This window comes from Oncorhynchus nerka, linkage group LG12, assembly GCF_034236695.1.
Source record: "Oncorhynchus nerka isolate Pitt River linkage group LG12, Oner_Uvic_2.0, whole genome shotgun sequence".
Classification (NCBI taxonomy): domain Eukaryota; kingdom Metazoa; phylum Chordata; class Actinopteri; order Salmoniformes; family Salmonidae; genus Oncorhynchus; species Oncorhynchus nerka.
In genome coordinates, this window is record NC_088407.1 from 5,901,399 (window position 1) to 5,927,516 (window position 26,118).

The 26,118-nt window shown below is 52.8% G+C and overlaps 1 protein-coding gene across 1 annotated transcript in view; it reads left to right on the top strand.

The window, feature by feature from the left end:
* The window catches only part of rnf150b (ring finger protein 150b), a 43,930-nt gene extending 18,564 nt beyond the window's left edge, over positions 1–25,366 (top strand). Inside the window, 4 exon segments of the mRNA XM_065025181.1 lie at positions 21,396–21,492; positions 21,880–22,006; positions 22,009–22,116; positions 24,442–25,366. Of these exon segments, the coding sequence (XP_064881253.1) occupies positions 21,396–21,492; positions 21,880–22,006; positions 22,009–22,116; positions 24,442–24,557 (448 nt within the window). The 3' untranslated portion in view covers positions 24,558–25,366.
* The last annotated feature ends 752 nt before the right edge of the window (positions 25,367–26,118 follow it).

Sequence of the window (26,118 nt, forward strand, 5' to 3'; positions counted from 1 at the left end):
TGTGGACTAGAAATTGGCCCCAAGAAGCACCCCCAAAACAGATGTGTTTTTAATAATTAATTATAATTATTTCAAACCTAAAGCTTACTTTTGTATACGATCACGTAAAATCGTAAATAAATAAAACCAAGCGTGGGCCAAATCTTATTCGTGGGCCGCCAGTTGGTGAACCCTGTACGAAAAATACATATTGAGCAAATTGTTTTTACACAACGGCGAACTCCACGTCGGGAATCTGTGATGTCATCGGCCTCCCCGGGAAACACCTATTGAGAGGTGCCATTTTGTTAAGTAAATCAGGAGGTTAAAGGAGACTGGCCCTTTAATATCTCCTTTTTGTTAAGTAAATCAGGAGGTAAAGGAGGTTAAAGGAGACTGGCCCTTTAATATCTCCTTTTTGTTAAGTAAATCAGGAGGTAAACGAAGTTAAAGGAGACTGGCTTTATTACACCTGTTTATAACACATTTGTAAACCTTTTGTTTTTATAAACTCTTGAGAAACTGTTATAAATACTTACCAGGCTACTAAACCTACCTTAGCACTCGTGTCGTAAACCACCCGTTATGAACCCGTTACCGACCCGTTATGAACCCGTTACCGACCCGTTATGAACCCGTTACCGACCCGTTATGAACCCGTTACCGACCCCTTATGAACCCGTTACCGACCCGTTATGAAACCGTTACCGACCCGTTATGAACCCGTTACCGACCCGTTATGAACCCGTTACCGACCCGTTACCTACCCGTTATGAACGCGTTACCGACCCGTTATGAACCCGTTACCGACCCGTTATGAACCCGTTATGAATGTGTTACCGACCCGTTATGAACCCGTTACCGACCCGTTATGAACCCGTTACCGACCCGTTATGAAGCCGTTACCGACTCGTTATGAACCCGTTATGAATGTGTTACCGACCCGTTACCGACCCGTTACCGACCCGTTATGAACCCGTTACCGACCCGTTATGAACCCGTTACCGACCCGTTATGAAACCGTTACCGACCCGTTATGAACCCGTTACCGACCCGTTATCGACCCGTTACCGACCCGTTATGGACCCGTTACCGACCCGTTATGAACCCGTTACCGACCCGTTATGAACCCGTTACCGACCCGTTACCGACCCGTTACCGACCCGTTATGAACCCGTTACCGACCCGTTACCGACCCGTTATGAACCCGTTACCGACCCGTTATGAACCCGTTACCGACCCGTTATGAACCCGTTACCGACCCGTTATGAACCCGTTACCGACCCGTTATGAAACCGTTACCGACCCGTTATGAACCCGTTACCGACCCGTTATGAACCCGTTACAGACCCGTTATGAACGCGTTACCGACCCGTTATGAACCCGTTACCGACCCGTTATGAACCCGTTACCGACTCGTTATGAACCCGTTATGAATGTGTTACCGACCCGTTACCGACCCGTTACCGACCCGTTATGAACCCGTTACCGACCCGTTATGAACCCGTTACCGACCCGTTACCGACCCGTTACCGACCCGTTATGAACCCGTTACCGACCCGTTATGAACCCGTTACCGACCCGTTACCGACCCGTTATGAACCCGTTACCGACCCGTTATGAACCCGTTACCGACCCGTTATGAACCCGTTACCGACCCGTTATGAACCCGTTACCGACCCGTTATGAACCCGTTACCGACCCGTTATGAACCCGTTACCGACCCGTTATGAATGTGTTACCGACCCGTTATGAATGTGTTACCGACCTGTTATGAACCCGTTACAGACCCGTTATGAACCCGTTACCGACCCGTTATGAAGGTGTTACCGACTCGTTATGAACCCGTTATGAACCCGTTACCGACCCGTTACCGACCCGTTATGAACCCGTTACCGACCCGTTATGAACCCGTTACCGACCCGTTATGAACCCGTTACCGACCCGTTATGAACGCGTTACCGACCCGTTATGAACCCGTTACCGACCCGTTATGAACCCGTTACCGACCCGTTATGAACCCGATACCGACCCGTTATGAATGTGTTACCGACTCGTTATGAACCCGTTACCGACCCGTTATGAACCCGTTACCGACCCGTTATGAACGCGTTACCGACCCGTTATGAACCCGTTACCGTTATGAACCCGTTACCGACCGTTATGAACCCGTTACCGACCGTTATGAACCCGTTACCCCGTTATGAACCCGTTACCCGACCCGTTATGAACCGTTAAACCCGTTATGAACCCGTTACCGACCCGTTATGAACCCGTTACCGACCTGTTACCGACCCGTTATGAACCTGTTACCGACCCGTTACCGACCCGTTATGAACCCGTTACCGACCCGTTACCGACCCATTATGAACCCGTTACCGACCCGTTATGAACCCGTTACCGACCCGTTACCGACCCGTTATGAACCCGTTACCGACCCGTTATGAACCCGTTACCGACCCGTTATGAACCCGTTACCGACCCGTTATGAACGCGTTACCGACCCGTTATGAACCCGTTACCGACCCGTTATGAACCCGTTACCGACCCGTTATGAACCCGATACCGACCCGTTATGAACCCGTTACCGACCCGTTATGAACCCGTTACCGACCCGTTATGAACCCGTTACCGACCCGTTATGAACGCGTTACCGACCCGTTATGAACCCGTTACCGACCCGTTATGAACCCGATACCGACCCGTTATGAACCCGTTACCGACCCGTTACCGACCCGTTATGAACCCGTTACCGACCCGTTATGAACCCGTTACCGACCCGTTACTGACCCGTTATGAACCCGTTACCGACCCGTTACCGACCCGTTATGAACCCGTTACCGACCCGTTACCGACCCGTTACCGACCCATTATGAACCCGTTACCGACCCGTTATGAACCCGTTACCGACCCGTTACCGACCCGTTATGAACCCGTTACATTTACATTTTACATATTACCGACCCGTTACCGACCTGTTATGAACCCGTTACTGACCCGTTATGAACCCGTTACCGACCCGTTATGAACCCGTTACCGACCCGTTATGAACCCGTTACCGACCCGTTATGAACCCGTTACCGACCCGTTATGAACCCGTTACCGACCCGTTATGAACCCGATACCGACCCGTTATGAATGTGTTACCGACCCGTTATGAACCCGTTACCGACCCGTTATGAACCCGTTACCGACCCGTTATGAACGCGTTACCGACCCGTTATGAACCCGTTACCGACCCGTTATGAACCCGATACCGACCCGTTATGAACCCGTTACCGACCCGTTACCGACCCGTTATGAACCCGTTACCGACCCGTTATGAACCCGTTATGAACCCGTTACCGACCCGTTATGAACCCGTTACCGACCCGTTATGAACCCGTTACCGACCCGTTACCGACCCGTTATGAACCCGTTACCGACCCGTTATGAACCCGTTACCGACCCGTTACCGACCCGTTACCGACCCATTATGAACCCGTTACCAACCCGTTATGAACCCGTTACCGACCCGTTATGAACCCGTTACCGACCCGTTACCGACCCGTTATGAACCCGTTACCGACCCGTTATGAACCCGTTACCGACCCGTTACCGACCTGTTATGAACCTGTTACCGACCCGTTATGAACCCGTTACCGACCCGTTACCGACCTGTTATGAACCCGTTACCGACCCGTTATGAACCCGTTACCGACCCGTTATGAATGTGTTACCGACTCGTTATGAACGTGTTACCGACCCGTTATGAACGTGTTAACGACCCGTTATGAACCCGTTACCGACCCGTTATGAACCCGTTACCGACCCGTTATGAATGTGTTACCGACCCGTTATGAACCCGTTACCGACCCGTTATGAACCCGTTACCGACCCGTTATGAACCCCCTTACCGACCCGTTATGAACCCGTTACCGACCCGTTATGAACCCGTTACCGACCCGTTATGAACCCGTTACCGACCCGCTATGAACCCGTTACCGACCCGTTATGAACGCGTTACCGACCCGTTATGAACCCGTTACCGACCCGTTATGAACCCGTTACCGACCCGTTACCGACCCGTTATGAACCCGTTACCGACCCGTTATGAACGCGTTACCGACCCGTTATGAACCCGTTACCGACCCGTTACCGACCCGTTATGAACCCGTTACCGACCGTTATGAACCAGTTACCGACCCGTTACTGACCCGTTACCGACCCGTTATGAACGCGTTACCGACCCGTTATGAACCCGTTACCGACCCGTTATGAACCCGTTACCGACCCGTTATGAACCCGTTACCGACTCGTTATGAACCCGTTACCGACCCGTTACTGACCCGTTATGAACCCGTTACCGACCCGTTACCGACCCGTTATGAACCCGTTACCGACCCGTTACCGACCCGTTACCGACCCATTATGAACCCGTTACCGACCCGTTACCGACCCGTTACCGACCCGTTATGAACCCGTTACATTTACATTTTACATATTACCGACCCGTTACCGACCTGTTATGAACCCGTTACTGACCCGTTATGAACCCGTTACCGACCCGTTATGAACCCGTTACCGACCCGTTATGAACCCGTTACCGACCCGTTATGAACCCGTTACCGACCCGTTATGAACCCGTTACCGACCCGTTATGAACCCGATACCGACCCGTTATGAATGTGTTACCGACCCGTTATGAACCCGTTACCGACCCGTTATGAACCCGTTTCCGACCCGTTATGAACGCGTTACCGACCCGTTATGAACCCGTTACCGACCCGTTATGAACCCGATACCGACCCGTTATGAACCCGTTACCGACCCGTTACCGACCCGTTATGAACCCGTTACCGACCCGTTATGAACCCGTTACCGACCCGTTATGAACCCGTTACCGACCCGTTATGAACCCGTTACCGACCCGTTATGAACCCGTTACCGACCCGTTACCGACCCGTTACCGACCCGTTATGAACCCGTTACCGACCCGTTATGAACCCGTTACCGACCCGTTACCGACCCGTTACCGACCCATTATGAACCCGTTACCGACCCGTTATGAACCCGTTACCGACCCGTTATGAACCCGTTACCGACCCGTTACCGACCCGTTATGAACCCGTTACCGACCCGTTATGAACCCGTTACCGACCCGTTACCGACCTGTTATGAACCTGTTACCGACCCGTTATGAACCCGTTACCGACCCGTTACCGACCTGTTATGAACTCGTTACCGACCCGTTATGAACCCGTTACCGACCCGTTATGAATGTGTTACCGACTCGTTATGAACGTGTTACCGACCCGTTATGAACGTGTTAACGACCCGTTATGAACCCGTTACCGACCCGTTATGAACCCGTTACCGACCCGTTATGAATGTGTTACCGACCCGTTATGAACCCGTTACCGACCCGTTATGAACGCGTTACCGACCCGTTATGAACCCGTTACCGACCCGTTATGAACCCGTTACCGACCCGTTATGAACCCGTTACCGACCCGTTATGAACCCGTTACCGACCCGTTATGAACCCGTTACCGACCCGTTACCGACCCGTTATTATGAACCCGTTACCCGACCCGTTATGAACCCGTTACCGACCCGTTATGAACCCGTTACCGACCGTTATGAACCAGTTACCGACCGTTATGAACCCGATACCGACCCGTTATGAATGTGTTACCGACCGTTATGAACCGGTACCGACCCGTTATGAACCCGATACCGACCCGTTATGAATGTGTTACCGACCCGTTATGAACCGGTGCCGACCCGTTATGAACCCGATACCGACCTGTTATGAATGTGTTACCGACCCGTTATGAACCCGGTACCGACCCGTTATGAATGTGTTACCGACCCGTTATGAACCCGGTACCGACCCGTTATGAACCGGTACCGACCGTTATGAACCCGTTACCGACCCGTTATGAACCCGTTACCGACCCGTTATGAACCCGTTACCGACCCGTTATGAACCCGTTACCGACCCGTTATGAACGCGTTACCGACCCGTTATGAACCCGTCACCGACCCGTTATGAACCCGATACCGACCCGTTATGAATGTGTTACCGACCCGTTATGAACCCGGTACCGACCCGTTATGAACCAGTTACCGACCCGTTATGAACCCGATACCGACCCGTTATGAACCCGTTACCGACCCGTTATGAACCCGTTACCGACCCGTTATGAACCCGTTACTGACCCGTTATGAATGTGTTACCGACTCGTTATGAACCCGTCACCGACCCGTTACCGACCCGTTACCGACCCGTTATGAACCAGTTACCGACCCGGTATGAACCCGTTACCGACCCGTTATGAACCCGTTACCGACCCGTTATGAACCCGTTACCGACCCGTTATGAACCCGTTACCGACCCGTTATGAATGTGTTACCGACTCGTTATGAACCCGTTATGAACCCGTTACCGACCCGTTATGAACCCGTTACCGACCCGTTATGAACCCGTTACCGACCCGTTATGAATGTGTTACCGACTCGTTATGAACCCGTTACCGACCCGTTACCGACCCGTTATGAACCCGGTACCGACCCGTTATGAATGTGTTACCGACCCGTTATGAACCCGGTACCGACCCGTTATGAACCCGTTACCGACCCGTTATGAACCCGTTACCGACCCGTTATGAACCCGGTACCGACCCGTTATGAACCCGTTACCGACCCGTTATGAACCCGTTACTGACCCGTTACCGACCCGTTATGAACCCGTTACCGACCCGTTATGAACCCGTTACCGACCCGTTATGAACCCGTTACCGACCCGTTATGAATGTGTTACCGACCCGTTATGAACCCGTTATGAATGTGTTACCGACCCGTTATGAACCCGTTACCGACCCGTTATGAACCCGTTACCGACCCGTTATGAACCCGTTACCGACCCGTTACCGACCCGTTATGAACCCGTTACCGACCCGTTACCGACCTGTTATGAACCTGTTACCGACCCGTTATGAACCCGTTACCGACCCGTTACCGACCTGTTATGAACCCGTTACCGACCCGTTATGAACCCGTTACCGACCCGTTATGAATGTGTTACCGACTCGTTATGAACGTGTTACCGACCCGTTATGAACGTGTTAACGACCCGTTATGAACCCGTTACCGACCCGTTATGAACCCGTTACCGACCCGTTATGAATGTGTTACCGACCCGTTATGAATGTGTTACCGACCCGTTATGAACCCGTTACCGACCCGTTATGAACCCCCTTACCGACCCGTTATGAACCCGTTACCGACCCGTTATGAACCCGTTACCGACCCGTTATGAACCCGTTACCGACCCGTTACCCCGACCCGTTATGAACCCGTTACCGACCCGTTATGAACCCGTTACCGACCCGTTATGAACCCGTTACCGACCCGTTATGAACCCGTTACCGACCCGTTATGAACCCGTTATGAACCCGTTATGAACCGTTACCGACCCGTTATGAACCGTTACCCGACCCGTTATGAACCCGTTACCGACCCGTTACCCGACCCGTTTATGAACCCGTTACCGACCCGTTATGAACCCGTTACGACCCGTTACCGACCCGTTATGAACCCGTTACCGACCCGTTATGAACCGTTACCGACCCGTTATGAACCCGTTACCGACCGTTATGAACCCGTTACCGACCCGTTTATGAACCCGTTACCGACCGTTACCCTGTTATGAACCCGTTACCGACCCGACCCGTTACCGACCCGTTACCCGACCTGTTATGACCCATTATGAACCCGTTACCAACCCGTTATGAACCCGTTACCCCGACCGTTATGAACCCGTTACCGACCCGTTATGAACCCGACCCGTTATGAACCCGTTACCCGACCCGTTATGAACCCGTTACCGACCGTTTACCGACCTGTTATGAACCTGTTACCGACCCGTTATGAACCCGTTACCGACCCGTTACCCCTGTTATGAACCCGTTATAACCCGTTACCCGTTATGAACCCGTTACCGACCCGTTATGAACCCGTTACCGACCGTTATGAACGCGTTACCGACCCGTTATGAACCGACCCGTTATGAACCCGTTACCGACCCGTTATGAACCCGTTACCGACCCGTTATGAATGAACCGTTACCGACCCGTTATGAACCCGTTACCGACCCGTTATGAACCCGTTACCCGACCCGTTATGAACCCCCCGTTACCCCCGTTATGAACCCGTTACCGACCCGTTATGAACCCGTTACCCGACCCGTTATGAACCCGTTACCGACCCGTTATGAACCCGTTACCGACCCGTTATGAACCCGTTACCGACCCGTTATGAACCCGTTACCGACCCGTTATGAACCCGTTACCGACCCGTTATTATGAACCCGTTACCGACCCGTTATGAACCCGTTACCGACCCGTTATGAACCCGTTTACCGACCCGTTATGAACCCGTTACCGACCCGTTTATGAACCCGTTACCGACCCGTTATGAACCCGTTACCGACCCGTTATGAACCCGTTACCCGACCCGTTATGAACCCGTTACCCGACCCGTTATGAACCCGTTACCGACCCGTTATGAACCCGTTACCGACCGTTATGAACCCGTTACCCGACCGTTACCCCGTTACCCCCGTTATGAACCCGTTACCGACCCGTTATGAACCCGTTACCGACCCGTTATGAACCCGTTACCGACCCGTTATGAACCGTTACCGACCCGTTATGAACCCGTTACCGACCCGTTATGAACCCGTTACCCGACCCGTTACTGAACCCGTTACCGACCCGTTATGAACCCGTTATGTTAACGTTACCGACCGTTATGAACCCGTTACATTATGAACCCGTTACCGACCGTTATGAACCCGTTACCGACCGTTATGAACCCGTTACCCCGTTATGACCCGTTATGACTGACCCGTTATGAACCCGTTACCGACCCGTTATGAACCCGTTACCGACCCGTTATGAACCCGTTACCGACCCGTTATGACCCCTGTTATGAACCCGTTACCGACCCGTTATGAACCCGTTACCGACCCGTTATGAACCCGTTACCGACCCGTTATGAACCCGTTACCGACCCGTTATGAACCCGTTACCCGACCCGTTATGAACCCGTTACCGACCCGTTATGAACCCGTTACCGACCCGTTATGAACCGTTACCGACCCGTTATGAACCGTTACCGACCCGTTATGAACCCGTTACCCCCGTTATGAACCCGTTACCGACCCGTTATGAACCCGTTACCGACCCGTTATGAACCCGTTACCGACCCGTTATGAACCCGTTACCGACCGTTATGAACCCGTTACCGACCCGTTATGAACCCGTTACCGACCCGTTATGAACCCGTTACCCCCGTTACCCGTTACCGACCCGTTATGAACCCGTTACCGACCCGTTATGAACCCGTTACCGACCCGTTATGAACCAGTTATGAACCCGTTACCGTTACCCGTTACCCGTTATGAACCCCCGTTAACCCGACCGTTATGAACCCGTTACCGACCCGTTATGAACCCGTTACCCGACCCGTTACCGACCCGTTATGAACCCGTTACCCGTTATGAACCGTTACCGACCGTTATGAACCCGTTACCCGACCCGTTATGAACCCGTTACCGACCCGTTATGAACCCGTTACCGACCCGTTATGAACCCGTTACCGACCCGTTATGAACCCGTTACCCGTTATGAACCCGTTACGACCGTTACCGACCCGTTATGAACCCGTTACCCGACCCGTTATGAACCCGTTACCGACCCGTTATGAACCCGTTACCCGACCCGTTATGAACCCGTTACCGTTACCCGTTACCGTTATGAACCCGTTACCGACCCGTTATGAACCCGTTACCGACCCGTTATGAACCCGTTACCGACCGTTATGAACCCGTTACCGACCCGTTATGAACCCGTTATGAACCCGTTACCCGACCCGTTATGAACCCGTTACCCGACCCGTTATGAACCCGTTATGAATGACCCGTTATGAACCCGTTACCGACCCGTTATGAACCCGTTACCGACCCGTTATGAACCCGTTAACCCGTTATGAACCCGACCCCCGTTATGAACCCGTTATGAACCCGACCCGTTATGAACCCGTTACCCGACCCGTTATGAACCGTTACCCGACCCGTTATGAACCCCCGTTATGAACCCGTTACCGACCCGTTATGAACCCGTTACCGACCCGTTATGAACGTTACCCCCGTTATGAACCCGTTACCCGACCCGTTATGAACCCGTTACCCGACCCGTTATGAACCCGTTACCCGACCCGTTATGAACCCGTTACCGACCCGTTATGAACCGTTACCGACCGTTATGAACCCGTTACCCCGTTATGAATGAACCCGTTACCGACCCGTTATGAACCCGTTACCGACCCGTTATGAACCCGTTACCGACCCGTTATGAACCCGTTATGACGACCCGTTATGAACCCGTTACCGACCCGTTATGAACCCGTTACCCGACCCGTTATGAACCCGTTTACCCGACCCGTTATGAACCCGTTACCGACCCGTTATGAACCCGTTACCGACCGTTATGAACCCGTTACCGACCCGTTATGAACCCGTTACCGACCCGTTATGAACCCGTTACCGACCCGTTATGAACCCGTTACCGACCGTTATGAACCCGATACGACCCGTTATGAACCCGTTACCGACCCGTTATGAACCCGTTACGACCCGTTATGAACCCGTTACCGACCCGTTATGAACCCGTTACCCGACCCGTTATGAACCCGTTACCGACCCGTTATGAACCCGTTACCCGACCCGTTATGAACCGTTTACCCCCGTTATGAACCCGTTACCGACCGTTATGAACCCGTTACCGACCCGTTATGAACCCGTTACCGACCCGTTATGAACCCGTTACCCCCGTTATGAACCCGTTACCGACCCGTTATGAACCCGTTACCCCGTTATGAACCCGTTACCCGACCCGTTATGAACCTGTTATTACCCGTTACCCGACCCGTTATGAACCCGTTACCCGACCCGTTATGAACCCGTTACGACCGTTATGAACCCGTTATGAATGTGTTTACCGAACCCGTTATCGACCCGTTATGAACCCGTTATGAACCGACCCGTTATGAACCCGTTACCGACCCGTTATGAACCCGTTATGAACCGTTATGAATGTGTTACCGACCCGTTATGAACCCGTTACCGACCCGTTACCCGACCGACCCGTTATGAACCCGTTACCCGACCCGTTATGAACCGATGAACCCGTTACCGACCCGTTATGAACCCGTTACCGACCCGTTATGAACCCGTTACCGAACCGTTATGAACCCGTTATGAACCGTTACCCGTTATGAACCGTTACCGACCCGTTATGAACCCGTTACCGACCCGTTATGAACCCGTTACCGACCGTTATGAACCCGACCCCGTTATGAACCCGTTACCGACCCGTTATGAACCCGTTACCGACCGTTATGAACCCGTTACCCGACCCGTTACCGACCGTTATGAACCCGTTACCGACCCGTTATGAACCCGTTACCCGACCCGTTATGAACCCGTTACCGACCCGTTATGAACCCGTTACCGACCCGTTATGAACCCGTTACCGACCCGTTATGAACCCGTTACCCGACCGTTACCGACCCGTTATTATGAACCCGTTACCCCGACCTGTTATGAACCCGTTACCGACCGTTATGAACCCGTTACCGACCCGTTATGAACCCGTTACCGTTACCCCGTTATGAACCCGTTACCGACCCGTTATGAACCGTTACCGACCCGTTACCGACCCGTTATGAACCCGTTACCGACCCGTTATGAACCCGTTATGAACCGACCCGTTACCGACCTGTTATGAACCCGTTACCGACCCGTTATGAACCCGTTACCGACCCGTTATGAACCCGTTACCGACCCGTTATGAACCCGTTACCGACCCGTTATGAACCCGTTACCGACCCGTTATGAACCCGTTACCCGTTATGAACCCGTTACCGTTATGAATGTGTTACCGACCCGTTATGAACCCGTTACCGACCGTTATGAACCCGTTACCGACCCGTTATGAACCCGTTACCGACCCGTTATGAACCCGTTACCGACCCGTTATGAACCCGTTACCGACCCGTTATGAACCCGTTACCGACCGTTATGAACCCGTTACCGACCCGTTATGAACCCGTTACCGACCGTTATGAACCCGTTATGAAACCCGTTACCGACCCGTTATGAACCCGTTACCGACCCGTTATGAACCCGTTAATGAACCCGTTACCGACCCGTTATGAACCCGTTACCCGACCCGTTATGAACCCGTTACCCCGTTATGAACCCGTTACCGACCGTTATGAACCCGTTACCGCCCGTTATGAACCGACCCGTTATGAACCCGTTACCCGTTACCGTTATGAACCCGTTACCGACCCGTTACCCGACCCGTTATGAACCCGTTACCGACCCGTTATGAGCAGCGTTACCGACCCGTTATGAACCCGTTACCCGACCCGTTACCCGACCCGTTATGAACCCGTTACCCGACCGTTATGAACCAGTTACCGACCCGTTACTGACCCGTTACCCGACCCGTTATTACCGACCCGTTACTGACCGTTACCGACCCGTTATGAACCCGTTACCCGACCCGTTATGAACCCGTTACCGACCCGTTATGAACCCGTTACCGACCCGTTATGAACCCGTTACCGACTCGTTATGAACCCGTTACCGACCCGTTACTGACCCGTTATGAACCCGTTACCGACCCGTTATGAACCCGTTACCGACCCGTTACCGACCCGTTACCGACCCATTATGAACCCGTTACCGACCCGTTATGAACCCGTTACCGACCCGTTACCGACCCGTTATGAACCCGTTACATTTACATTTTACATATTACCGACCCGTTACCGACCTGTTATGAACCCGTTACTGACCCGTTATGAACCCATTACCGACCCGTTATGAACCCGTTACCGACCCGTTATGAACCCGTTACCGACCCGTTATGAACCCGTTACCGACCCGTTATGAACCCGATACCGACCCGTTATGAATGTGTTACCGACCCGTTATGAACCCGTTACCGACCCGTTATGAACCCGTTACCGACCCGTTATGAACGCGTTACCGACCCGTTATGAACCCGTTACCGACCCGTTATGAACCCGATACCGACCCGTTATGAACCCGTTACCGAACCCGTTACCGACCCGTTATGAACCCGTTACCGACCGTTATGAACCCGTTACCGACCCGTTATGAACCCGTTACCGACCCGTTATGAACCCGTTACCGACCCGTTATGAACCCGTTACCGACCCGTTACCGACCCGTTACCGACCCGTTATGAACCCGTTACCGACCCGTTATGAACCCGTTACCGACCCGTTACCGACCCGTTACCGACCCATTATGAACCCGTTACCGACCCGTTATGAACCCGTTACCGACCCGTTATGAACCCGTTACCGACCCGTTATGAACCCGTTACCGACCCGTTACCGACCTGTTATGAACCTGTTACCGACCCGTTATGAACCCGTTACCGACCCGTTACCGACCTGTTATGAACCCGTTACCGACCCGTTATGAACCCGTTACCGACCCGTTATGAATGTGTTACCGACTCGTTATGAACGTGTTACCGACCCGTTATGAACGTGTTAACGACCCGTTATGAACCCGTTACCGACCCGTTATGAACCCGTTACCGACCCGTTATGAATGTGTTACCGACCCGTTATGAACCCGTTACCGACCCGTTATGAACCCGTTACCGACCCGTTATGAACCCCCTTACCGACCCGTTATGAACCCGTTACCGACCCGTTATGAACCCGTTACCGACCCGTTATGAACCCGTTACCGACCCGTTATGAACCCGTTACCGACCCGTTACCGACCCGTTATGAACCCGTTACCGACCCGTTATGAACCCGTTACCGACCCGTTATGAACCCGTTACCGACCCGTTATGAACCCGTTACCGACCCGTTATGAACCAGTTACCGACCCGTTATGAACCCGATACCGACCCGTTATGAATGTGTTACCGACCCGTTATGAACCCGGTACCGACCCGTTATGAACCCGATACCGACCCGTTATGAATGTGTTACCGACCCGTTATGAACCCGGTACCGACCCGTTATGAACCCGATACCGACCCGTTATGAATGTGTTACCGACCCGTTATGAACCCGGTACCGACCCGTTATGAATGTGTTACCGACCCGTTATGAACCCGGTACCGACCCGTTATGAACCCGGTACCGACCCGTTATGAACCCGTTACCGACCCGTTATGAACCCGTTACCGACCCGTTATGAACCCGTTACCGACCCGTTATGAACCCGTTACCGACCCGTTATGAACCCGTTACCGACCCGTTATGAACGCGTTACCGACCCGTTATGAACCCGTCACCGACCCGTTATGAACCCGATACCGACCCGTTATGAATGTGTTACCGACCCGTTATGAACCCGGTACCGACCCGTTATGAACCAGTTACCGACCCGTTATGAACCCGATACCGACCCGTTATGAACCCGTTACCGACCCGTTATGAACCCGTTACCGACCCGTTATGAACCCGTTACTGACCCGTTATGAATGTGTTACCGACTCGTTATGAACCCGTCACCGACCCGTTACCGACCCGTTACCGACCCGTTATGAACCAGTTACCGACCCGGTATGAACCCGTTACCGACCCGTTATGAACCCGTTACCGACCCGTTATGAACCCGTTACCGACCCGTTATGAACCCGTTACCGACCCGTTATGAATGTGTTACCGACTCGTTATGAACCCGTTATGAACCCGTTACCGACCCGTTATGAACCCGTTACCGACCCGTTATGAACCCGTTACCGACCCGTTATGAATGTGTTACCGACTCGTTATGAACCCGTTACCGACCCGTTACCGACCCGTTATGAACCCGGTACCGACCCGTTATGAATGTGTTACCGACCCGTTATGAACCCGGTACCGACCCGTTATGAACCCGTTACCGACCCGTTATGAACCCGTTACCGACCCGTTATGAACCCGTTACCGACCCGTTATGAACCCGGTACCGACCCGTTATGAACCCGTTACCGACCCGTTATGAACCCGTTACTGACCCGTTACCGACCCGTTATGAACCCGTTACCGACCCGTTATGAACCCGTTACCGACCCGTTATGAACCCGTTACCGACCCGTTATGAATGTGTTACCGACTCGTTATGAACCCGTTATGAATGTGTTACCGACCCGTTATGAACCCGTTACCGACCCGTTATGAACCCGTTACCGACCCGTTATGAACCCGTTACCGACCCGTTACCGACCCGTTACCGACCCGTTATGAACCCGTTACCGACCCGTTACCGACCTGTTATGAACCTGTTACCCACCCGTTATGAACCCGTTACCGACCCGTTACCGACCTGTTATGAACCCGTTACCGACCCGTTATGAACCCGTTACCGACCCGTTATGAATGTGTTACCGACTCGTTATGAACGTGTTACCGACCCGTTATGAACGTGTTAACGACCCGTTATGAACCCGTTACCGAGCCGTTATGAACCCGTTACCGACCCGTTATGAATGTGTTACCGACCCGTTATGAATGTGTTACCGACCCGTTATGAACCCGTTACCGACCCGTTATGAACCCCCTTACCGACCCGTTACCGACCCGTTATGAACCCGTTACCGACCCGTTATGAACCCGTTACCGACCCGCTATGAACCCGTTACCGACCCGTTATGAACGCGTTACCGACCCGTTATGAAGCGTTACCGACCCGTTATGAACCCGTTACCGACCCGTTACCGACCCGTTATGAACCCGTTACCGACCCGTTATGAACGCGTTACCGACCCGTTATGAACCCGTTACCGACCCGTTACCGACCCGTTATGAACCCGTTACCGACCCGTTATGAACCAGTTACCGACCCGTTACTGACCCGTTACCGACCCGTTATGAACGCGTTACCGACCCGTTATGAACCCGTTACCGACCCGTTATGAACCCGTTACCGACCCGTTATGAACCCGTTACCGACTCGTTATGAACCCGTTACCGACCCGTTATGAACCCGTTATGAATGTGTTACCGACTCGTTATGAACCAGTTACCGACCAGTTACTGACCCGTTATGAACCCGTTATGAACCCGTTACCGACCCGTTATGAACCCGTTACCGACCCGTTATGAACGCGTTACCGACCCGTTATGAACCCGTTACCGACCCGTTATGAACCCGTTACCGACCCGTTATGAACCCGTTACCGACCCGTTATGAACCCGTTACCGACCCGCTATGAACCCGTTACCGACCCGTTATGAACGCGTTACCGACCCGTTATGAACCCGTTATGAACTCGTTACCGACCCGTTACCGACCCGTTATGAACCCGTTACCGACCCGTTATGAACGCGTTACCGACCCGTTATGAACCCGTTACCGACCCGTTACCGACCCGTTACCGACCCGTTATGAACCCGTTACCGACCCGTTACTGACCCGTTACCGACCCGTTATGAACGCGTTACCGACCCGTTATGAACCCGTTACCGACCCGTTATGAACCCGTTACCGACCCGTTATGAACCCGTTACCGACCTGTTATGAACCAGTTACCGCCCCGTTATGAACCCGATACCGACCCGTTATGAATGTGTTACCGACCCGTTATGAACCCGGTACCGACCCGTTATGAACCCGATACCGACCCGTTATGAATGTGTTACCGACTCGTTATGAACCAGTTACCGACCAGTTACTGACCCGTTACCGACCCGTTATGAACGCGTTACCGACCCGTTATGAACGCGTTACCGACCCGTTATGAACCCGTTATGAACCCGTTACCGACCCGTTATGAACCCGTTACCGACCCGTTATGAACGCGTTACCGACCCGTTATGAACCCGTTATGAACCCGTTACCGACTCGTTATGAACCCGTTACCGACCCGTTACCGACCCGTTATGAACCCGTTACCGACCCGTTACCGACCCGTTATGAACCCGTTACCGACTCGTTATGAACCCGTTACCGACCCGTTATGAACCCGTTATGAACCCGTTATCGACCCGTTACCGACCCGTTATGAACCCGTTACCGACCCGTTATGAACGCGTTACCGACCCGTTATGAACCCGTTATGAACCCGTTACCGACTCGTTATGAACCCGTTACCGACCCGTTACCGACCCGTTATGAACCCGTTACCGACCCGTTATGAACCCGTTACCGACCCGTTATGAACGCGTTACCGACCCGTTATGAACCCGTTATGAACCCGTTACCGACTCGTTATGAACCCGTTACCGACCCGTTACCGACCCGTTATGAACCCGTTACCGACCCGTTACCGACCCGTTATGAACCCGTTACCGACTCGTTATGAACCCGTTACCGACCCGTTATGAACCCGTTATGAACCCGTTATCGACCCGTTACCGACCCGTTATGAACCCGTTACCGACCCGTTATGAACCCGTTACCGACCCGTTATGAACCCGTTACCGACCCGTTATGAACCCGTTACCGACCCGTTATGAACCCGTTACCGACCCGTTATGAACCCGTTACCGACCCGTTACCGACCCGTTATGAACCCGTTACCGACCCGTTATGAACCCGTTACCGACCCGTTATGAACCCGTTACCGACCCGTTATGAACCCGTTACCGACCTGTTATGAACCAGTTACCGACCCGTTATGAACCCGATACCGACCCGTTACCGACCCGTTATGAACCCGTTACCGACCCGTTATGAACCCGTTACCGACCCGTTATGAACCCGTTACCGGCCCGTTATGAACCCGTTACCGACCTGTTATGAACCAGTTACCGACCCGTTATGAACCCGATACCGACCCGTTATGAATGTGTTACCGACCCGTTATGAACCCGGTACCGACCCGTTATGAACCCGATACCGACCCGTTATGAATGTGTTACCGACCCGTTATGAACCCGGTACCGACCCGTTATGAACCCGATACCGACCCGTTATGAATGTGTTACCGACCCGTTATGAACCCGGTACCGACCCGTTATGAATGTGTTACCGACCCGTTATGAACCCGGTACCGACCCGTTATGAACCCGTTACCGACCCGTTATGAACGCGTTACCGACCCGTTATGAACCCGTTACCGACCCGTTATGAACCCGTTACCGACCCGTTATGAACCCGTTACCGACCCGTTATGAACGCGTTACCGACCCGTTATGAACCCGTCACCGACCCGTTATGAACCCGATACCGACCCGTTATGAATGTGTTACCGACCCGTTATGAACCAGTTACCGACCCGTTATGAATGTGTTACCGACTCGTTATGAACCCGTCACCGACCCGTTACCGACCCGTTATGAACCAGTTACCGACCCGTTATGAACCCGGTACCGACCCGTTATGAACCCGTTACCGACCCGTTATGAATGTGTTACCGACCCGTTATGAACCCGTTACCGACCCGTTATGAATGTGTTACCGACTCGTTATGAACCCGTTATGAACCCGGTACCGACCCGTTATGAACCCGTTACCGACCCGTTATGAACCCGTTACCGACCCGTTATGAATGTGTTACCGACTCGTTATGAACCCGTTACCGACCCGTTATGAACCCGGTACCGACCCGTTATGAATGTGTTACCGACCCGTTATGAACCCGGTACCGACCCGTTATGAATGTGTTACCGACCCGTTATGAACCCGGTACCGACCCGTTATGAACCCGTTACCGACCCGTTATGAACCCGTTACCGACCCGTTATGAACCCGTTACCGACCCGTTATGAACCCGTTACCGACCCGTTATGAATGTGTTACCGACCCGTTATGAACCCGTTACCGACCCGTTATGAATGTGTTACCGACCCGTTATGAACCCGTTAGCGACCCGTTATGAACCCGTTACCGACCCGTTATGAACCCGTTACCGACCCGTTATGAACCCGGTACCGACCCGTTATGAAAGTGTTACCGACCCGTTATGAACCCGTTCCCGACCCGTTATGAATGTGTTACCGACCCGTTATGAACCCGTTCCCGACCCGTTATGAACCCGTTACCGACCCGTTATGAACCCGGTACCGACCCGTTATGAATGTGTTACAGACCCGTTATGAACCCGTTATGAACCCGGTACCGACCCGTTATGAACCCGTTATGAACCCGGTACCGACCCGTTATGAACCTGTTACCGACCCGTTATGAACCCGTTCCCGACCCGTTATGAACCCGTTACCGATCCGTTATGAACCCGGTACCGACCCGTTATGAAAGTGTTACCGACCCGTTATGAACCCGTTCCCGACCCGTTATGAATGTGTTACCGACCCGTTATGAACCCGTTCCCGACCCGTTATGAACCCGTTACCGACCCGTTATGAACCCGGTACCGACCCGTTATGAACCCGGTACCGACCCGTTATGAACCCGGTACCGACCCGTTATGAACCCGTTACCGACCCGTTATGAATGTGTTAACGACCTGTTATGAATGTGTTAACGACCCGTTATGAACCCGTTACCGACCCGTTATGAACCCGTTACCGACCCGTTATGAACCCGTTACCGACCCGTTATGAACGTGTTACCGACCCGTTATGAATGTGTTACCGACCCGTTATGAATGTGTTACCGACCCGTTATGAACCCGTTACCGACCCGTTATGAACCCGTTACCGACCCGTTACCGACCCGTTATGAACCCGTTACCGACCCGTTATGAACCCGTTACCGACCCGTTATGTACCCGTTACCGACCCGTTACCGACCCGTTATGAACCCGTTACCGACCCGTTATGAACCCGTTACCGACCCGTTATGAACCCGTTACCGACCCGTTATGAATGTGTTACCGACCCGTTATGAATGTGTTACCGACCCGTTATGAATGTGTTACCGACCCGTTATGAACCCGTTACCGACCCGTTATGAACCCGTTACCGACCCGTTATGAACCCGTTACCGACCCGTTATGAACCCGTTACCGACCCGTTATGAACCCGTTACCGACCCGTTATGTACCCGTTACCGACCCGTTACCGACCCGTTATGAACCCGTTACCGACCCGTTATGAACCCGTTACCGACCCGTTATGAACCCGTTACCGACCCGTTATGAACCCGTTACCGACCCGTTATGAATGTGTTACCGACCCGTTATGAACGTGTTACCGACCCGTTATGAACCCGTTACCGACCCGTTATGAATGTGTTACCGACCCGTTATGAACGTGTTACCGACCCGTTATGAACCCGTTACCGACCCGTTATGAACGTGTTACCGACCCGTTATGAACGTGTTACCGACCCGTTATGAACGTGTTACCGACCCGTTATGAACCCGGTACCGACCCGTTATGAACCCGGTACCGACCCGTTATGAACTGTTTTATAAAATCCATGGATGTGTTTTTCCTCTCTGACATCTGTTTCATAAGAACTGTGTGGACCCCTGGCTGCTGGATCACAGGACCTGTCCCATGTTATAGACCTGTTATAACCTGTCATAGACCTTTTTATTAACATGTTATAACCTCTATCTCCTCCCAGACATCTGTTCCATAAGAAGACCCCTGGCTGCTGGATCACAGGACCTGTCCCATGTTATAGACCTGTTATAACCTGTCATAGACATTTTTATTAACATGTTATAACCTCTATCTCCTCCCAGACATCTGTTCCATAAGAAGACCCCTGGCTGCTGGATCACAGGACCTGTCCCATGTTATAGACCTGTTATAACCTGTCATAGACCTTTTTATTAACATGTTATAACCTCTATCTCCTCTCAGACATCTGTTCCATAAGAAGACCCCTGGCTGCTGGATCACAGGACCTGTCCCATGTTATAGACCTGTTATAACCTGTCATAGACATTTTTATTAACATGTTATAACCTCTATCTCCTCCCAGACATCTGTTCCATAAGAAGACCCCTGGCTGCTGGATCACAGGACCTGTCCCATGTTATAGACCTGTTATAACCTGTCATAGACCTTTTTATTAACATGTTATAACCTCTATCTCCTCTCAGACATCTGTTCCATAAGACGACCCCTGGCTGCTGGATCACAGGACCTGTCCCATGTTATAGACCTGTTATAACCTGTCATAGACCTTTTTATTAACATGTTATAACCTCTATCTCCTCCCAGACATCTGTTCCATAAGAAGACCCCTGGCTGCTGGATCACAGGACCTGTCCCATGTTATAGACCTGTTATAACCTGTCATAGACATTTTTATTAACATGTTATAACCTCTATCTCCTCCCAGACATCTGTTCCATAAGAAGACCCCTGGCTGCTGGATCACAGGACCTGTCCCATGTTATAGACCTGTTATAACCTGTCATAGACCTTTTTATTAACATGTTATAACCTCTGTCTCCTCTCAGACATCTGTTCCATAAGAACTGTGTGGACCCCTGGCTGCTGGACCACAGGACCTGTCCCATGTGTAAGATAGACATCCTCAAAGCCCTGGGCATCGCTGTGAGTCATTTCAGAATCAAAGTCACTCATTCAAATGAATTTCTTCTGTTGGTCACCATCAGATTTGAATGGACTCAAATGAATCAAAACTTGACTCCCTCGCTGGACTCAAATGAATCTAAACTTGACTCCCTCGCTGGACTCAAATGAATCTAAACTTGACTCCCTCGCTGGACTCAAATGAATCTAGTCTCTCTCATCCCCGTCTCTCTCATCCCCGTCTCTCTCATCCCCGTCTCTCTCATCCCCGTCTCTCTCATCCCCTCCCCGTCTCTCTCATCCCCGTCTCTCTCATCCCCTCCTCTCATCCCCGTCTCTCTCATCCCCGTCTCTCTCATCCCCGTCTCTCTCATCCCCTCCCCATCTCTCTCTTTTTCTCCTCTCCAGTTAAATGCAGACTGTCTGGATGACCTGCCCTTGGACTATGAGATGGTGGGTGGGGTGGGGGTGGAGGGTCTGGTCCTGGAGGCTGTGGTGTCGGCAGGATCCAGTGACGGGACCCTCAGTGAGGGGGGTCGGTGGTTCTAGACCCGGGGATACGGAGGGTGGGGCTACCCCAAGACTACCACGACCCAGACCCTCTGAGGGACAGTCCCATTACTGTTACTACTGATACCCACACAGGTGAGACTACTGATACTACTCGCACCCCCTCCCTCGCATCCCCCCCTCTCCCTCGCATCCCCCCCTCCCTCGCATCCCCCTCTCCCTCGCATCCCCCTCCCTCGCACCCCCACCCCCTCTCCCTCGCATCCCCCCCTCCCTCGCATCCCCCCTCTCCCTCGCATCCCTCTCCCTCGCACCCCACCCCCTTCTCCCTCGCATCCCCCTCTCCCTCGCACCCCCTCTCCCTCGCACCCCCTCTCCCTCGCATCCCCCTCTCCCTCGCACCCCCTCTCCCTCGCATCCCCCTCTCCCTCGCACCCCCTCTCCCTCGCACCCCCTCTCCCCTCGCACCCCCCTCTCCCTCGCATCCCCCTCTCCCTCGCATCCCCCTCTCGACTCTCATCCTCCTCTCCCTCGCACCCCCTCTCGTCTCTCATCCTCCTCTCCCTCGCATCCTCTCCCTCGCATCCCCCTCTCGTCTCTCATCCTCCTCTCTAGGTGAACTCCTGCCCTCTCGTCTCTCATCCTCCTCTCTAGGTGAACTCCTGCCCTCTCGTCTCTCATCCTCCTCTCTAGGTGAACCCCCCCCTCTCGTCTCTCATCCTCCTCTCTAGGTGAACCCCCCTCTCGTCTCTCATCCTCCTCTCTAGGTGAACTCCTGCCCTCTCGTCTCTCATCCTCCTCTCTAGGTGAACTCCTGCCCTCTCATCCTCCTCTCTAGGTGAACTCCTGCCCTCTCCTCCTCCTCTCTAGGTGAACTCCTGCCGTCTCGTCTCTCATCCTCCTCTCTAGGTGAACTCCTGCCCTCTCCTCCTCCTCTCTAGGTGAACTCCTGCCCTCTCCTCCTCCTCTCTAGGTGAACTCCTGCCCTCTCCTCTCTCATCCTCCTCTCTAGGTGAACTCCTGCCCTCTCCTCTCTCATCCCCCTCTCTAGGTGAACTCCTGCCCTCTCCTCTCTCATCCTCCTCTCTAGGTGAACTCCTGCCCTCTCCTCTCTCAGCCTCCTCTCTAGGTGAACCCCCCCCTCTCCTCTCTCGTCCTCCTCTCTAGGTGAACTCCTGCCCTCTCCTCCTCCTCTCTAGGTGAACTCCTGCCCTCTCCTCCTCCTCTCTAGGTGAACTCCTGCCCTCTCGTCTCTCATCCTCCTCTCTAGGTGAGCTCCTGCCCTCTCGTCTCTCATCCTCCTCTCTAGGTGAACTCCTGCCCTCTCGTCTCTCATCCTCCTCTCTAGGTGAACTCCTGCTCTCTCATCCTCCTCTCTAGGTGAACTCCTGCCCTCTCCTCTCTCATCCTCCTCTCTAGGTGAACTCCTGCTCTCTCATCCTCCTCTCTAGGTGAACTCCTGCCCTCTCCTCTCTCATCCTCCTCTCTAGGTGAACTCCTGCTCTCTCATCCTCCTCTCTAGGTGAACTCCTGCCCTCTCATCTCTCATCCTCCTCTCTAGGTGAACTCCTGCCCTCTCCTCTCTCATCCTCCTCTCTAGGTGAACTCCTGCCCTCTCCTCTCTCATCCTCCTCTCTAGGTGAACTCCTGCTCTCTCATCCTCCTCTCTAGGTGAACTCCTGCCCTCTCGTCTCTCATCCTCCTCTCTAGGTGAACTCCTGCCCTCTCGTCTCTCATCCTCCTCTCTAGGTGAACTCCTGCTCTCTCATCCTCCTCTCTAGGTGAACTCCTGCTCTCTCATCCTCCTCTCTAGGTGAACTCCTGCTCTCTCATCCTCCTCTCTAGGTGAACTCCTGCTCTCTCATCCTCCTCTCTAGGTGAACTCCTGCTCTCTCATCCTCCTCTCTAGGTGAACTCCTGCTCTCTCATCCTCCTCTCTAGGTGAACTCCTGCTCTCTCATCCTCCTCTCTAGGTGAACTCCTGCTCTCTCATCCTCCTCTCTAGGTGAACTCCTGCCCTCTCACCCTCCTCTCTAGGTGAACTCCTGCTCTCTCATCCTCCTCTCTAGGTGAACTCCTGCTCTCTCATCCTCCTCTCTAGGTGAACTCCTGCCCTCTCATCCTCCTCTCTAGGTGAACTCCTGCTCTCTCATCCTCCTCTCTAGGTGAACTCCTGCCCTCTCATCCTCCTCTCTAGGTGAACTCCTGCCCTCTCATCCTCCTCTCTAGGTGAACTCCTGCCCTCTCATCCTCCTCTCTAGGTGAACTCCTGCCCTCTCGTCTCTCATCCTCCTCTCTAGGTGAACTCCTGCTCTCTCATCCTCCTCTCTAGGTGAACTCCTGCTCTCTCATCCTCCTCTCTAGGTGAACTCCTGCCCTCTCATCCTCCTCTCTAGGTGAACTCCTGCCCTCTCATCCTCCTCTCTAGGTGAACTCCTGCCCTCTCATCCTCCTCTCTAGGTGAACTCCTGCCCGTGACGAGCTGTGCGTCCCTGGTGTTCGCTGTAGAAACAGGGCTGTCGGACGAAGACCTTTCACTGGAACAACCAGCCCCTGCTGGGGACAACAAGTCCTGAGACCCGGGCCACACCGGGACCAGAACAAGGTCTTACCGGGGTGAGTCTGGGTTACCTTGGTTCTGTATTGTCTTGACTATACTTGGGACAGAGGACAGAGACATACCTGTAGGCTGGATAAACCTGCCTGGAATGGGCCTACCTGGATAAACCTACCTGGATTGGGCCTACCTGGATTAACCTACCTGGAATGGGCCTCCCTGGATAAACCTACCTGGATTGGGCCTACCTGGATTGGGCCTACCTGGATAAACCTGCCTGGAATGGGCCTACCTGGATAAACCTACCTGGAATGGGCCTCCCTGGATAAACCTACCTGGAATGGGCCTCCCTGGATAAACCTACCTGGATTGGGCCTACCTGGATAAACCTACCTGGATTGGGCCTACCTGGATAAACCTACCTGGAATGGGCCTACATGGATAAACCTACCTGGAATGGGCCTACCTGGATAACCTACCTGGAATGGGCCTACATGGATAAACCTACCTGGAATGGGCCTACCTGGATAAACCTACCTGGATAAACCTACCTGGAATTGGCCTACCTGGATAAACCTACATGGATAAACCTACCTGGATAAACCTACCTGGAATGGGCCTACCTGGATAAACCTACCTGGAATGGGCTTACCTGGATAAACCTACCTGTGAGTGATTCCAGATGAAACCAGGACAAAAAAAGAACCACATTTGTGGGATTTTCTGGAAATTGTATCCATAGAATGGTCCTTTTTGGAGGAAGGATTATTGACATATTTTACGTTTTTTACATTTTGTATCTAAAGCATAATAAAAGTATTAATCAAATGTGGCATATGTCTGACATTTTGACCTTACCCAGTCCTCCTGGGAGACTCCATAGTGTTCCATCTGTAGGTGCTCCAAAGCAACAATTGTTGTGTTTTGTAATATGAGTCGCACCTACCCGGATAAACCCCAAATGGGATGGGACACCATGTATAGTGTACGCTAGAGATTCAACTCTGTGGCCTTGCCTACGTAGAGAATAGACACACCTGGTTATGGAGCGACCTGACTGTTTAGTTCCTGTTACCTGGTGGGGTATTCTGAGTGTCAATGGAGAGGTTCCTGTCACCTGGTGGGGTGTTCTGTGTGTCAATGGAGAGGTTCCTGTCACCTGGTGGGGTGTTCTGTGTGTCAATGGAGAGGTTCCTGTCACCTGGTGGGGTATTCTGTGTGTCAATGGAGAGGTTCCTGTCACCTGGAGCCCTGGAAATGTTTCACAATAAGCGTTCTGATCTCACACACACACACTGAGCAGTATGGAATCAACAGAACCTTTTTGTGAATCTATAAACCACATTTCTAAAACTACTATTTTGAAATAGAACTTCCAAGAACTGGAGCAAAGACCTCTGGGAGATGTAGTCAGTGAACTGCGCACTGTCTTCCCTTTACTATACTTAGGTTTTTCTGTCTGGGCTGACACGGCCTCTACTACTGGTAACCATGGATAAGGTCACACCACTACATATTGCAGTATTGTTGTAGTAAATGCTATTTTTAAAGTAGAACGTCAGTATTCTCTCCTTCAGTCT